The 15,758-nt window shown below is 57.2% G+C and overlaps 1 protein-coding gene and 1 long non-coding RNA gene across 2 annotated transcripts; one reads left to right on the top strand and one right to left on the bottom strand.

Annotated features, from left to right (window-relative positions):
• Positions 1-1,188: 1,188 nt before the first annotated feature.
• LOC115067096 lies at positions 1,189-5,364 on the bottom strand. The gene is made up of 3 exons (XR_003846529.1): positions 4,635-5,364; positions 3,022-3,128; positions 1,189-2,815 (listed from the first exon to the last, which is right to left on the bottom strand). It is a non-coding gene; the product is annotated as an uncharacterized LOC115067096 (long non-coding RNA).
• A 1,018-nt stretch (positions 5,365-6,382) lies between these two features.
• Positions 6,383-9,030, top strand: Cbx8 (chromobox 8). Its single transcript, XM_008849672.1, has 5 exons — positions 6,383-6,557; positions 6,949-6,992; positions 7,201-7,266; positions 7,392-7,458; positions 7,875-9,030. Exons 1-5 carry the CDS (start codon positions 6,489-6,491, stop codon positions 8,778-8,780), a joined length of 1,152 nt encoding a protein of 383 aa, XP_008847894.1. The 5' UTR covers positions 6,383-6,488; the 3' UTR covers positions 8,781-9,030.
• The last annotated feature ends 6,728 nt before the right edge of the window (positions 9,031-15,758 follow it).

Below are 15,758 nucleotides of genomic sequence, written 5' to 3'. Positions count from 1 at the left end.
GAGGTCTCGGACATCGAGGGGTGCGGGTTGGGCGGTAGCCACTTCGATTCCTTCCGCTTGGGGGCTGGATAGGAAGTGCACCGGACGAGGCTTCCCCGGATTTTTCTGGAGCCTGTTCCGGGGTCTGGGCGCGGGTAGGGAAGATTTGGACGGAGCCGGGTTCAAGGGGGCCCAGGGGGCCCGGTGATTTGGCTGCGCTACCATCCCTTACGCCACTGTCAACCCCTTGTTTTCCGGGGGGTGGTGGTAAGCGGTCCCTCTTTCTGCTGGGCACCGTAGGTGAAGAGGGCGCTCACCAGTCTAGCCGCATACCTAGGCCAAGGCTGACTCAGAGCAAAGAGAATCAGGGTCAGTCTACACTTGGGATGCCCTGAGCTGCTGCCAAAGGGTTCGATCCTCGGGGACAGCTGGAGAGTCCACGCGGCAGGTTAGGGGTGGGGGGGCTCGGGGACCTCCCTGATCTCAGAAGGGACTCCAAGGCCCTGAAGCCAAACTAGGCTGCTCATTTGACCCTCATCTCGCTGCCCTACTCTCTCCTGGCCTCACGGTCGGTCAGGGCTGGGCCATGCAGTCCAGTCCGTCGAGCCCCGTTTCTATAGGCGGTGGGAACAGAGAGCCCCAAAAATCCACCGCCAGCGCCCTTCCCAGCAAGTGGGCGGGGGCGAGGCTACACGAAAGCTCCCGCCCATCTCGGGGCCACCTCCCCCAGTACCCTAAGGGCTCCTCCGAGATCCCAGGGCCGGCTTCCGCCACCAAAGCCAGGCTGCTTTCCCGGGAAAGGGCTGGGAAGGGGGTCCGCCCCACTGCGCGCATGCGTGCCGGGTCAACCACTGTGCGCGTGCTCCTGCCGCCCAGCGCTCGGAGGCGCCGCGCCTGGGTTTCCCTGACTAGCCACTGTGCCACCCCCGCACCCCCGCCCCGCAAACTATGTCGGAGAATTACACCGTCCGCGTCCCAGGAAGGGTGGGTGGGAGCTCAGCTTCCTCTCCGTGGGTGTCCCTCATTGAAAACTAGGTACTGTCTTGGCTGACACTAGGCTCCCTGGGGAAAAGTCATCCAAATCAGAACTGCTGGGTTCCCTTAGCCTGTTTCGACCGTACATCTACAGCAGTAACACCAACAAACATTTCATGTTACATTTCTCCGTGCCTGACAGGGTGTTGTGCCTATGTATCTTAACCACCTTATGAATTTTGTTAAACAAGCATGCTAATACCTCCTTTTTAAAAGTAGAGCTGGGCATATGGTACTCAGAGTAATAGCCCTACTCTGGAGACTGAGGCAAGAGGAGGATCGGAGTTTGACTGCAGACTGAGCTAAATCTGGAAGTCCTGTCCCTAAATCTAACTGTTGGAATCCTTAGCTCAGAGAGGTTAAATAACTTTTGTACACACAAGCAATACAGGTAGCAAGTGGATTTGAACTCAAAGCAGGCTGGTCCCACAGCCCACATAGCTGTGAAGATTTCCATCCACATCCAGTCTCTGGCTGTGTGGAGCAATTTCTGGAAACCTTCACTTTCCTATTAGAACAGTCTTACCCTTTTTTGTTGTTGAGAGATCTGCTAAGAGACTTGTGTGCTATCCCAGGCCCCCCCCCCCCTTTCTTACCTCAGATTCCTTTCTCAAGTCCTAGTTGAACTGAAATGCCCTGAGGGTTGTAAGCCCCTGCTGTGACAGCAGTAGGAGCTAAACTTTCCGGGCAGAACCTTTGCTGTGGGCCTCAGCCTGGGCAAGTCTCAGTCCCACCTATCAAAGAGGAACTGGAGAGTTGATCTTCCCTGGATGCTGTGAGTCCCCTGGGTGGCTGGTTGCAAAGGTCAGGTCCACTGTAGCTGCCTGATGGAGGGGCTTCTACTTGGGACTTTTCCTCCCTGGAGGACTTAGGGGGCTGGCTCTGGGTCCTGTGGTTAAGGGGGTAGGCACCAAATGTGACTGGTGTGTGCAGGCCCTCGGCTACCCAGGGTGGGCTTTTCTCATTCAGCATTACCCCTTCTGCTGTCCAAGAACCTTTGCTAGGAGGGGGTGAGAAGAGAATGTGGAGTAGGAAAGCAAGGCCCTTCTTAATCTGGGGCTGGAGCCACAGACACAGATCCTGGGCAACCTGCCCAGGCTGGGCCTTCCAACTTCTGTCTAGGGTGTGGGGGGTCACTACTACCACTAGGGCAGCAGGAGATAATTCACTCAAGCAGGCACCCAGCCCTGATGAGTGGATGCCTGCCTGATCCACCTCCAGGTCGGTGGGAGGTCAGCTACTGGCCAAGGGGCATGGCTCGAGTAGCCACGGCCCACATGGCCACTCAGAACCGCCTGAGCTCACTTCATAGCTCCAAATCCGCCCGCGTGCGTGGCCAAGACTGGGCAGGTCCGACGCCCGCCAAGCCGCGCAGTTGAAAAGCTCCCAAAGAACTAGCCGAGGCCTGGCCTCAGCCTCAAGCTGAGAACGCGCTGGGGCTTGCTAGTCTGGACGGCGACCGAAGAGCCGAGCACCCCACCCGGCGCGCCGGTCTTTCCCAGGACCACGCCAGCTTTAGGCTTCGCTCCTGGGAACCTGCGTCGGTGGTCAGCGGGCACATCCAGGCCTCAGTGGCCCCAGATGCGGGCCCACAGTCCAAGTCGGGCTCGGAGGGCTCCACGGAATCTTTGACAGCTTGGGATGGAAGAGGTCGGGCGGGCACCCAGCGGCCGGTTAGGGTTCTTGGTGGAGAAGGGCGGTCTTGAGCCCCGTTTCCAGGTCACCGGAGTCGGTGAGAAATAGGGCTGGAGGCCGGAGGTTCGGGTAGCAGGTGTCCCCAGGCCAGCGGGAGTCCGCATTTCTGTAAACAAAGAAACCTAGCAGTTTGTCTGCTGAGCCGGGAGGCTGTTAAGGAGAATCGCAGACAATTTCCTTCATAAAAATGCGATCTAAGAGCATTTGATTTCCACTTTCACTCCCCCTTGGGCCCCCCTCCCCTACACACGCACTGTCTCCAAAGACACTCAAATTGCAGCCATATGGCCTAAAGTAATAGGAAGCAGTTACCTTATTTACTGCAGAGGCGGCGCACGCAAACCTGGCAGCGGCGGCTGTCTGGAAGTGAGCTTGAGATCAGCGAATTCTTGTTCACTGAAACTTCGTTTTGTTTACTCCTGGAAGGTGCACGTGGGAAGAGCAATTATTAACTTGGAAAGAGGAAAGCCCTTGTGTGTAAAGGAGAGGTGTGGAGAATTGAGCCGGCGGGCAAGGGGGGTTTCAGTGGGAAAAGGTGCAGGGAATCCTTGCGCAGGTTCCCGGGACAGCGCTAACAGCTGACCCGCCCAAACCCGGTCTAGACTGGGTTAGAATGAGGACACTACCCCTCACAAGCGGGTGCCCTCTCCTGGCACACACAGGCAAATTCCCATTTCCACCAAAGCAGACCCCAGCTCTGGACGAGTGAGACTGCACACCCATTCCTCAGATGGCCACTTCTGTTTCCAAACTGTCCAGGAGCGCGGCCTGCCAGAAACCTGATGTCACACCTCTGCAACCCCGCTCTAGCTTGGAGCTGGGCGCGCGGGTGCAGAGACTTCCCACCCCCTCCGCGGTAGACTTCTTCCGCAGGACCGCTCACTCTGCCTTGACAAGAGCCGGGCTCCCTCCGACCTCGGGTTATTCTGTACTTTTCCTGTTTCGCAGGAGCCCCCTACACGTTTGCAAACTGAGACAACTCTCAAGTACTAATTTTGACCAGAGCAAGCTGTTAGGAAAGGATGACCATGAGGCATAAAACGGGGAAATGGAGCCAGAAGTCAGAAACAATCATCAGCTAACTGCCCTTTTAGAGGAGGCAGCGGTACCTGGCAGAGCTGGGGAATATTCCTTTCTCCATGTCAAGCTTCACGGGTTATTTAGGCAAAAAAGTGAGACTTAGAGAACGTGGGAAGGAAAGCAAGACAGAAGAGGAAGAAAGGGAAGGAGAGGAGCGATGAATTCGGATGGAGAAGAGCTAAGGTTTGGGGGTGAAACTGAAACTATCAACTGATGCGTGGCCCGCCTCCTGAAAACCCCAGGTCCGTAGAGGCTCTGAGGGCAGGCACAATTTGGGGACAGTGTTCCCCGAAACCCAAGCTGAAGGGAAACCACCACTTTTCTCCGGATGGGCAAAGTTCCCAGGGGTGGGAGAAGGCGATGGAGGGGAGGGGGACTGTTCCCCCAGCCTCTCCACGCAGCGCACTCACTCCCGCTTCCAGGTGGCCCTGCAGTCCTTGGAAGAGCCGCGGGCCGCGCTTGGCTCCGGGTGGCTCGACAGCGGTCGCCCCGAGGCGGGCAGCAGATCCAAGAGCCGGCAGGCAGGGCGCTTAGAGCGACCCGGACCGAGGGCTAGGGTGGGCTTTCCCTGGGCGGGGAAACCAGACACTTACAGGCGGCTGAGGCCGACTTTATTTTTACTGCCCAAACTGTTGGAAAGTATTTAAGCTTAAACAGAAACAGCTGTATCGCTGGCACCGGCCGACGAAACTATTTGTTACCGAGAATGACTTTTTATGATTAAGGACGCAGCCGTCGGCGGCCTCTTGCAGGCGGCGGGCGCGGGTCACCCGGGCGATCTGGGTGTCGTGGGTGCGCTGTTCGTTAAGAACTGGAGAGATGGGATTGCTGAACCTCGCACCCACCTTGTAAAGTCTGGGAATGAGGCCAAAAACTGGAACCCGCTGTGGCAGGGGCAAGAGGAGGGCTGGGGGGGGGCAGCTCTGCGCCTGCCCCACGGCGGAGAACCGCGCCCGCCTGCCCTGCACCTCGCTTTGGACGGGAGGCCAGCTTTCCGCGTTAGGCTTCCTGCCCTTCGAACCAGACTCCTTGGCTCGCCGCTTCTGTCTGTAGCGTTCCTTCTTTCGCTCTGCTTTTCCTTTCTCCCTATCCCTGGCCAGGGAAGCGGCTCCCAGTCAAGTGGATCATCGCGATTTAACTAAATCGTGGGTTCCGAGGAGTTGGGCACTGTGATCCGGAGCTTGAACGATGAAAGAAAAGGGGGGGGTAGGTGGGCCCAGACTGCAGCTGCCGAACCCTCAACACTGGTCACCCCGCTCCCAGGACAAAGCGCCGGGGAAGCGAAGGGTCAGCGATTGCGCGCACACGAGTGCGGGATCGAAGCATCTCTGAGTGACCCTGTCCTCCTACCCGGGACTCGCCATCTCGGCGTTCGAGACCCTCTCCCCAAGGCCACACTAGACCCCAAGACGCACCCCCCAACTTCCGCGCCCACGTTCCTCTCGGTGTAGCCACCGCGCAAGTCGAGAAGAGCGTGAGACAGGAAGTGCGCTGGCCGGACACCCGGTTCTGGAGGAAGTCCGAGGCATCCCCCAGCTGCTCACCCCAAAACCAGCCAAGCCCTATGCTTTGCCTTGATGGTCGTCCACGCTCTAAACCCACCTAGGCCGGGGCCGACCTGGCCAAGGCCGGCTTCTCGTGTGGGCGGGCTGCCCAGGCGGGGGCAGGTGGCATCAGCCGTCGGGGGGGGGCAGGACAGAGTCGAGGGCCCTTCCCGCGGGGGGGGTCTCCCAACCCAGGAGGTCCCGGGTCGGAACCACCGGCCTGCCTCGGGTCTACGTTCGGCTCCCGAAGCCCGGGGCAGCGCTCCGGCCAGCGCGGCGTGCAGGGCCCGGAGGGTGGGCGCGGGCAGCGCTGCGCAACTGGAGACCCGGAGCCGAGCGGGCACGTTGATTTGTTAGCGGGATGGGACTGGCGACGACGGGGAGGGGGGTGTTGCCATGGAGACCGCGGGTGCGCGGATCGAGGGGAGGGGTCCGGGAGCGGGAGGGGGGTTTCGGAGAGGGCGCGCCGCAGGTCCCGGGGTTCGCGCGCGGCCCGCGGCGTCCCAGCACCTGTGCATTGTGCATTGTGCGGCGCGCGCGGCGGGGGATGGGACCGTGAGAGGCTGGGGCCGTGCGGGAGGGTGGGCCTGGGTCTGCCGGGGGTCGGGGCCCGGCTGACACCGCCGCGGGGGTCCCAGCGAGAGCGGCGGGGGACACGCCGGGCACCAGGGGGACCACTCGGCGGCGGAGGACGGAGGCCCGGGCGAGAGCAGAGGGCAGCCGCCCCCCGGCCAGCCTCGCAGACTGACAGCCGCCTGGCCCGCCCCGCCCTGCGTCACTTCCGCCGGCAGCCCCCACCCCTGGTCTCTGGAGTCGCCTTCGACTCCGCCCCCTGGCGATTGGAACGCGGGTCACGTAGCAACGCGGGGGAGAAAGGGAGAGGGGCGTGGCCGGAAGCTCGTCCAATCAGCGTCCCGGGAACGGGCCTCGGCCGCTCCGCTTTAGCAACGTCGTTAGCAACACGTGGGGCGGGAGGAAGCGCCGGGCGGGGAGGAGGGCGCCGAGCGCGGCGGCGCGGGCGGGGGCGCAGAGGGAGGGAGCTGGCGCGGGGAGGGAGGAGAACTGACGTCAGCGGGAGAGTATTATGGGCTGTCGTGCGCTGGCTGCTGCTTTTCTGCTCCTGGAAGCGGCCGAGGGGGGAAGCGGGGAGTCAACATGGAGCTTTCGGCGGTGGGGGAGCGGGTGTTCGCGGCCGAAGCCCTCCTGAAGCGGCGCATACGGAAAGTAAGTGGCCCGGGCCTCCGGCCTTGGCGCGGCCGGGCCCTCCCCTCCGGGCCCAGGTTCCCTCCCCCTGCTGCAGCCCAGCTTCCCTTCCCCCAGGTCCCAGTAGCGGCCGTGGCGGCGGCGGCGGCGGCAGCTCTGAGCCCCAGCGTCCCCCTTAGACTTGCAGCCATGCACAGATTGCATGGATGGGGGGCGGGGTGGGGGAATGAATGCCGGTGCATGCACTTTGTGCAGGGGCGATGCAGCGGGCTGGTGTCTTTGGCGATTGGGTTTCCAGCATGCATTTGGTGCTTGCATTTTCGCGTGTATTTCTTGTGTCCTCGTCATGCATTCCTCCTCACGCGCGCACACACACACACACACACACGTATTTTCCCTTTTGCATCCGCAGGGACGCATGGAATACCTCGTGAAATGGAAGGGCTGGTCGCAGAAGTAAGTAGGTTATATGCAGTCCCAACCCCACACTGTTATTGAGGTTTCTTTCTTCCTTCTTTTCTCTTTACATTGAAATACAACACAAGGCATCCAGAAAAGTTACACATACACACACACACACACACACACACACACACACACACCCTCTGCTCTGCCCTCTGCCTGCTTCAGGGACTGATGTCCTCTTCTTTCTGATTCCCTTTAGGTACAGCACATGGGAGCCAGAAGAAAACATCCTGGATGCCCGGCTGCTTGCGGCCTTTGAGGAAAGGTACAGACCCCTCTCAGCACAGCCACTCACTGGGAAGGGTAGCTTGTGGCTTTGGTGTAGCTGAGACTGAGCCCTGCTTGTTTCTTTGCTCACACACCCCCTTCTTTCTTTCTTTCTTTCTTTAGGGAGCGGGAGATGGAGCTCTATGGCCCCAAAAAGCGAGGGCCCAAACCCAAAACCTTCCTTCTCAAGGTGGTGTGGCAGTCTCCAATGGTGGGCTGTGAGCATTCAGAGGGGACCCTGAGGACTTGTGAACCAATGGGGTGTCTGTACCCTCTGCTTATTTGTAATCTAGGAGGGTGTCCTCTGACAGCACATCCTCAAGTCAATGGCTGCACCCAGGGGTTCTGGGGGCGGGACTTAGCTATAGCAGCAGGCCTTTATTCCTTCAGCCATCCCAAAAGGACCTAGAATGGAATACAGGAGTGGGTTGTTTGCAATTGGCTGCTTCCAGACAGATCCTCTTCCCCTCCCCCAGACCACTACCACTAAGCCCCACCTTCCCACCCGTGTAGATTTACAGGCATGGGATGAAGCTGGGCAGTCAAGGCTGGAGGAGGTGTGGGGGGTGGGGCCCTGCTGTTCTTGACACCACCTTCTCTCTGCAGGCCCAGGCCAAGGCAAAAGCCAAAACCTACGAGTTCAGAAGTGACTCTGCCCGAGGCATCCGGATCCCCTACCCAGGCCGCTCACCCCAGGATTTGGCATCTACTTCTCGGGCCCGGGAAGGCCTTCGGAACATGGGTCTGTCCCCACCAGGGAGCAGCAGCAGTACCAGCAGCACCTGCCGAGTAGACCCCCCTCGGGACCGGGACCGGGAGAGGGAAAGGGAGCGGGACCGAGAGCGAGAGAGGGAGCGAGATCGTGAGAGGGAACGAGAAAGGGGTGCCAGCCGTGTAGATGACAAGCCCAGCTCACCTGGGGACAGCTCCAAGAAGCGAGGTCCCAAGCCCCGGAAGGAGCTTCTGGACCCCTCACAGAGGCCTTTGGGAGAGCCCAGCGATGGCCTCGGAGAATACCTCAAAGGCAGGAAGCTGGATGACACCCCTACTGGGACAGGAAAGTTTCCAGCCGGCCACAGTGTGATCCAGCTGGCCCGAAGGCAGGACTCGGACCTGGTGCAATGTGGTGTGACCAGCCCCAGCTCCACGGAGGCCTCAGGCAAACTGGCTGTGGACACCTTTCCAGCCAGGGTGATAAAGCACAGGGCTACCTTCCTGGAGGCCAAAGGCCAAGGTGCCCTAGATCCTGGTGGCCCCAGGGTCCGGCATAGTTCAGGCACCCCAGGATCTGTGGGGAGCCTGTATCGGGACATGGGGGCCCAAGGAGGAAGGCCCTCCCTCATCGCCAGGATCCCAGTGGCCAGAATCCTGGGGGACCCAGAGGAAGAGTCTTGGAGCCCGTCTCTGACTAACCTGGAGAAGGTGGTGGTCACAGATGTGACTTCAAACTTTTTGACCGTAACCATTAAGGAAAGTAACACGGACCAAGGCTTCTTTAAGGAGAAAAGATGAATTGCTGGGGGCAGGGAGCCCAGGACAAGAGCAGGCCAGAGTGAGCGAGCGCAAATGTGGCATAGTGCTTTTTATTTCTAGGTGGGATGTGGCCTTCTGGCTGGTCCTGTCCTTAACTTCCCCCTCCCCCACCCCAGTCCCTTTCATTCCTCTTCCTCCGTCTGGTTGGAAATTATCTCTAGAGTTCTATTTTCTATTAGATGTAAATATGTTATTTAAGAAAAATATCCAAATATATATATTTCAACTCTTGAAGTTGTTTTATTTAAACAAGGAGAGAGAGAGATTGCGGTTTAGTAGGGTTAGACTGAGCTGGGACAAAAAGGACCTTCGCCCCAGGGCAGTAGGATAGTTGGGGGCTTGGGCACTGGGTTTCTGAGGGTGTCTGGAGGGACAGCCTGCCCACCTCCTCCCTCCTCCCTCCACCCGATTCCCAATGCCAGACTCCTGGCACCAAGGCAGGGCCGGGATTTTGCTCTCTTCCCATTGGCCAGTTAGGCCAACAAAAGGTTGGCTTCCCAATCAGAAAAAGGGGGGTGGGGTCAGCCTAGTTTTCTTTTTTCTATTTTTTTTTTTTATTAGATTAAGAAGTCTATTAGGGGAAAAGGTATTGACTTAAATAACTTCCCCGTGTGTTGTTGAAGGTAAATATCGCGGGTGGGTGGGGCTGTTCCACCACGCCAGGAGGTGCACTTTACCCGAGGTGTGAGTGCCGTACACGCGGACCTTGTGTATAAGTCGTGTGGACAAAAATCTCCCCGTTCCCTCGATTCCTTTCCTTACTCTGCAGAGAGAAAAGAAATCCAGCGAATCTGTTTACATTCCCGAAATGCCAGGATAAATTGGGAGATTGCGTGTCATGTCAGTGCCCAGAGCGCCAGACAGTTGTTTTACAAGAAAAGTATTCGGGGTGGACTTCTTTGCGCGCCTGTAGCATCGCCAGGAGTCGGCGGCCCCACCTCCCACGAAGACTTGGACAAGCCTCCCTAGCCGGGGGAGGGTGGGGAGGGTGGGTCCTGTTCTCGGAGGGATGCTTGGCCGCCAGGCCACTCCATGGGGCCGGCGGCGGGCTGCGCACCAGTCCGGGCGCGGGAAGCACCCGGCAGGGCCGCAAGGGGGTCACAGCCGGAGCCGGACTCGGGTGGTGGTTGGTGGCGGGGCGAGGGGAGGGAAGGGAGGGGCTTGGCGGGGTTTGCATCTAAGAATGCGCATCAGAACTTTTGCTTTTCCCTTTTTCTGTCTTCTTAAAAGCAAAAGCTGTAATTTATAGTCCTTTTCGATTCGCGGGAGTGCTCTCCAAGTGAACTCGACATTCAAACTCCTCCGAAGTGGGTGGTGGAGCGGGAGCGGCGGGGGTGGCCGTGCGCCCCGCGACCTCCAGCACTCCCCGCCCCGGCCCACTCCGGACAGCGCAGCGCGCAGGTCGGACTCAAAAGCACAAATCTGTCCCCTACCCTACCTTCGCCCCTTCCAGCCCGGATCTGGCAGCCTCTCCGCCCTCCCGCCCTTAAAGGGCCAGCGGAAGATCTAACTTCCAAGGCTTTGGGAGGGAGGGGCGCGAGGCTGTGCTCCTCCGGACTAAGCACAGACCGGGCCGGTGCCCGGGGTTGGTCTGGGGAGCCTGGTGATGGGGAGAGACCGAGGGGTCCCAGCTTCGTCCTCCTCGCACTTCTGGCTTCCCACATCCAGCTGCTCAGTCCCTCCCCTCCAGACTTTCCTGCCTTTAAAGAGAGGGAGGAAAAAAAAAAAAAAAGAAGAAACCAGTATGTGTACATGTTTTTGTTTTTGAAAATCAAATTTCGACTAAAGAGAAGCCTCTAAAAGGGGGATTTTTGTCTGCTCACGTTTGTAAAACTGGTATTTTAGACTTTGTATAAAGAAGCGTCGTTGACTGTGTGTCTGTCTAAATGTCGATGCTATTTTCGGGTGAACTTGCTTTGAAGGGTAGATCTGTTACCCAGTGGACGGTAACTCTGGGACCACCGTCCCTCACCTGACTGCTCTCTTCCTTTCTTGCTGGCTCCCACAGTCCACCTTTGTGCCGACTTTACTCCTTCCCTCTGGCCTTCCTCAGACCAGCCTGGTTCTGCCCTCTCTGCCCCTCTTCCTGCCCATCTGTCAGTGGCCCGTTGTGTGTGTCTCCTTCAATCGCTCTTGAGAAGCTGACCTGGGGGGCGGTGGGTGGGCAGGGGTCTGCAACCTGGCTGGGGGTTTGCAACCCCAGACAGCCGGGCACGTGTGTTGAGTTTATTAATTCTCAGATTTGTACAAATCTGGAGTTGATCTCCTCAGTTCAAGAGTGAAACCTATCTTCTTTGGTTGTGAATGTCTGTATCCAGTATCACTTTTTACGTGTTTAAATATATACTTTGTAAATAGACATGTGTGTTGGTTTTCATTATTTTATTTCCCATAAAAGAGGGAAGAGGCGGCCTGAGGGAAGGACTGGTACCTCCTCCTTCACCACCCGCTAGGGGCCCTACCTTTGCCCTCATCCACTTAAGACGGAATGGATTTTGGGCAAAGGCCCTTTCCTAACCAGGGAGTCCTACTTGGGAGAGGGAGGAGAGATGGGTTTGGGAGGGAGCCAGTGATGATTGTCCTCAACATCCTGGGGAGACTGAGGCTTTCTTCCCTAATAACTGCACTTCTTTGGTACCCAGGCAGAAGGCTGGAACCCGGAGGTGTGCATGACCTCAGGGTTCCCCTTTAGTTTGAGGGAGGTCTCTCCCGAAAGTACCACACCCCCTCCTATGCAAGACCTTGGTAGTCTCTGAGAACTCAGGAGCTTTGCAGCCTAGATCCCTGCGGCCCTGGCCTGCTCCTCAAGGATTCCTGCCCCCGGACCACACAACCTCTCTAGCGCTCCCCGAAATGCAGAACCTCGTGCCTATTGATTGAGGAATTGAATTCGCGGGTATTGCTAGGCAACTGCCTGCTCGGAGCCAGCGCAGAGCGCGCTGATGTGATTAGTGAACCCGGAGCCGCAGAGCCTCAGCCCCGCACCCCCCCACCCCGTCCCCCTACAGCCTCTGGTCTTCTCCGCGGGCCGGTAGATAACCCCAAGGCCGGGAAACCGACTGTCGAGGGAGAACAGAGTGTGGGGTGCCGGTGGTGGGTGTCTTTCCACCGTAGATGTCTCCACAGTGGGGGCAGGGTCGTGAGTCTGCGATGGAGATCCATACTCTAGATCCCCAAAGAGGACATCACATCGACCCTCCATCCACCTCCATGTTCCCTGGCACAGGTCGCTCTGGCCTCACTCCAGCCTTGAAGAAGCAGCAGCCATCCCTGGGTATCGGAGAGCCCGAGGAGAGGGGTGTGGACACCAACACATCTCTTACCTTTGGCCCGGTAGGCAGTGGCAGGACTACTGGCACAGCCATCCCCATCTCCCTCCTCTAGCTCAGTGACCTGTGTGGGAGGCCCTGGGATAAGGGGGATGGACAGTCGCATGGGTCACGGAGCACTGTGCCCTTTGGACGGTGAGCAGCCTGCTGAGTAGGGTCTCAGGTACCAAGGGGTCTAAAGTCTAATTCTCAGGCTGGGTCAACACGGCTCTGGGCAGAGTGAACTCTGCAGAGTGAACTTTTTGCTGGGTTCTCTGGCTGGCGATGGGCATCAGGGGGCCAAGAAGGTGGTGGGGCGGCCAGGTGAAGGCAGTCAGCCATGCAGCAGGGGATCCTACCCAGGGACTGCACAGACCACAGTCATCATGGTGATGGGCGGCACCAACCTTGACTCTTTGGCCACTACCAACCTTAGCTTGGACCAGGAGCTCTTTTCTGTTCCCTGAACAGATTCTCCTGGAGAGCAGAGTCCAAGTGTGTGGGGCCCCTGGCCGCAGTCTTTGGTATGGCGGGTTTCCCTGCGATCTCAAGGCAGGGCTGGCTCAAGCGCTGCCAGAGCTGAGACTGGCCCAACACAAACACTGGGTGAATGGAATATTTATGACTCTTTGCAGAGTATCGGGTGAAGCCCGCTTTCTGTGTCTTTGATGCTCACAGGGCACTGGTGGAGGCCCGGGGCTGTGCTCTGGACGTCGGGGGTGTGCAAAGCTGCCCCACCTCTCTGCGGGTGCATCCTTGGCCGTGTAAAAACTCCTCCAGGCTCAAAGGCTTCTCGGACACAGCTGGGGCCCAGAGTGGGGGCGGGTGAGAGCCCCGCAGGGGCCCCGTGCCATCCAGGGTGGTCTTGGTGAGAGGCCATAGGCTGGGGCTTGGTCTTCTCTTCTGCAACCTGAGACCCGGTAGGCTCGGGGCTGCTCCGAGCAGCAGGGATGCGGCTGAATTCGGGGGGTGAGGGGAGCAGCCGGGGACTGCGGGTGGGGACTGCCATCCTCCCCACCAACAGGCAAAGCCCGGCGGCCCGAACTGCGTGGGGCGCGCGCCCTCTAGAGGCCACGGCCTCAGCCCCTGTCCCAAGTGCCACCCCTCCCCCTTCTGGTACCTGACCCGAGCGGAGCCAACCCGCATCTCCTTCCTCCCGAAGCCTTCCCTAGGCGTCTTCTCTGTGTCCTTGAGAACCGTCCTGGAAGGAAGGAAGTGTCCGGTCCCCCGGAGTGCTGTCCTCCCAGCCGCGTGGATCCTGCCAGGCTCCCTCCGTTTGGTCCCAGTGGCGCCTATTCTTCTAGGACCGAGTTGGATCGATTAGGGGATCAGATCAGCAGCACGGAAATTAATAAAAATGGGTGTAGGCCAGCCTCCCGCTCCCCTAGACTGGCCTGAAGTCCTTGCAGAAATGGGCTGTCAGAGAGCCTGGCTGGTCCTGCGCTTGCTCAACCGGCTTGTTCCTTCCTGCAGCTCTGAAAAGGCGGACGGGGCGGCTGGGATCCAATCGCCCCTGTCCACCCTCTCCAAAATAAAACAGGCTCTGAAGACAGCAACAGAGAACCGGCCAGCAAACCTGCCCTTCAAGAATCAAGACTCTTCCACAGTGTAGACCATTCTGGATTGCAGGTGCAAGGTTTGTGTTTTTATCTGAAATGGGAACCCGCCCTCCTGAACCCAAACCTTCTTTCTGTTCCCACCAGCCTTACAGTCAGGAGCGGGCCTGCAGGCCCAAGTTATCTTCACTTCAAAGGAAGCTCTGGTCTCCCCAGAGAAGGAAGGAAATTTATGAGTACATTCATCTCCAGGGGACTAATAAACGCACATCTTAAAGACCAGGGCAGGTTAAATAATAAGTACGTCATCTCTCTATCATGAGCTGGGGTTAGGGGTTGAAGGAGCCACTGATTCCTTGGGGACAGTGTGGGTGAAGATGTTGATTTCCTTCCATGTGCTTCTAGCAGGGGTCACAGCAGCTCTGTAGACTTGCTGGATGCTGGAACACCTCTTCCCTCCCAGTTAAGGTTATTAGTGCTCTATTCCTTTCCCCCAGTACTACCGTTAAAAACAACAATAAAACCTCCCATGAAACCAGGATTCACCAGACTTAAAGCTCCAGATTATCCTAGGATGATTTTTGCGGTTCTGTAGCGTTCTGGATCTTTACATTTAGATGCTAGTAGCTCCCTTTCCCACTACATGACAACCATCTTCAGACATGCCCAACTGTCCTCCGGGGACTAATGGTGTAGGGATTTGCCCTTAAGCCATACTCCTTCTCCCCAAAGGTATCTTTTTCTGTGCCCCACGGGTGGCTATGCCTTCTCCAAAGCGATTTTTCCACGCCACAAATATTCAGTCCCCAAGTCCAGATGGGTATTTTTGCCCCAAGACAGGGAAAGAGCATGATGTTTCTGTGCATAACTTACGATGTACATCGGGTCGGAAGTTTAAACAAATTTTTATTGATACTAGGAGTTAACAAAGAGACTTTTGAGACACCATTTGCTGCCTATTCCCTTGCAAAATAAATTAACATCTGTCTAAAACCCCTGTAACTATGCTACTGTTAGTTTTTCAAAAATACTAGAAACCTCTAGAATTGTGAGATGCATTTAGATAACTGCGGTCACCAGGGCACCAGCCCTGTCCTATTCCAAACTCTTCTCCAAACCACGACAGGCTTCCCGGGCAGGCATTTCCTAGAGCTGGCTGGTACCAATTAAATACAGGAGCTGAACTATTGTCCTGTTTCAACAAAGATCTCGATTTTCCCAAGGGCAGTAACATGCCCACCCTGGCTCACTCCCTAAGAAAGCAAACCGTTCTAGTTTAAAGCAGTTAGAAGTGGCACACAATGATTCTGCATTTTCTTTTCCTCAAAGCACCAATCAGGCGCACCAGCCCTGTCCTATTCCAAACTCTTCTCCAAACCACGACAGGCTTCCCAGGCAGGCATTTCCTAGAGCTGGCTGGTACCAATTAAATACAGGAGCTGGACTATTGTCCTGTTTCAACAAAGATCTCGATTTTCCCAAGGGCAGTAACATACCCACCCTGGCTCACTCCCTAAGAAAGCAAACCGTTCTAGTTTATAGTGATTCGTGGTATTCCAAAGCTCACCATTTCCCCCGATGAAACCTCAGGTCCAAATCTCTCTAATCAAGGTCAGAATTTGGAGTGTAGTCTTACCAAGGAACACTTTTTTGGTACTAAAGATACATACACAAAATAAGCCACTACCTCTAAGGAAGACAGGCTGGCCACTTCCTTCTTCCCAGTATAGAAATGGGCTCACCTCCATAATCCCAACACTCGGGAGACTGAGGCAGGAGTACCACAAGTTCAAGACCAGCTTGGGGTACAAGAGTCTGTCTCTCTCTCACACACACACAACCACTGTAGCACAGGTCACCCAAGACCCATAGGACAGAAGGATGCATTTTTTTTTTTTTGGTTTTTTTGAGACAGGGTCTCCCTGTAGCCCCAGCTGTCCTAGAACTATGTAGACCAGGTAGAGATCCACCTGCCTCTGCCTCCCAAGTGCTGAGATTAAAGATGTGGGCCACCATGCCCGGCAGGATACATCTTAAGTTAGACATGTGCCTGATGCCTAGCTACACACACACACACAGGGCAGCAAACGAAA

The sequence above is a fragment of the Nannospalax galili genome, unplaced genomic scaffold (assembly GCF_000622305.1).
Source record: "Nannospalax galili isolate Female #2095 unplaced genomic scaffold, S.galili_v1.0 scaffold945, whole genome shotgun sequence".
Taxonomy (NCBI): Eukaryota; Metazoa; Chordata; class Mammalia; order Rodentia; family Spalacidae; genus Nannospalax; species Nannospalax galili.
The sequence above is the reverse complement of the archived record's forward strand: the minus strand, read 5'-3'. Positions and strand labels throughout refer to the sequence as shown.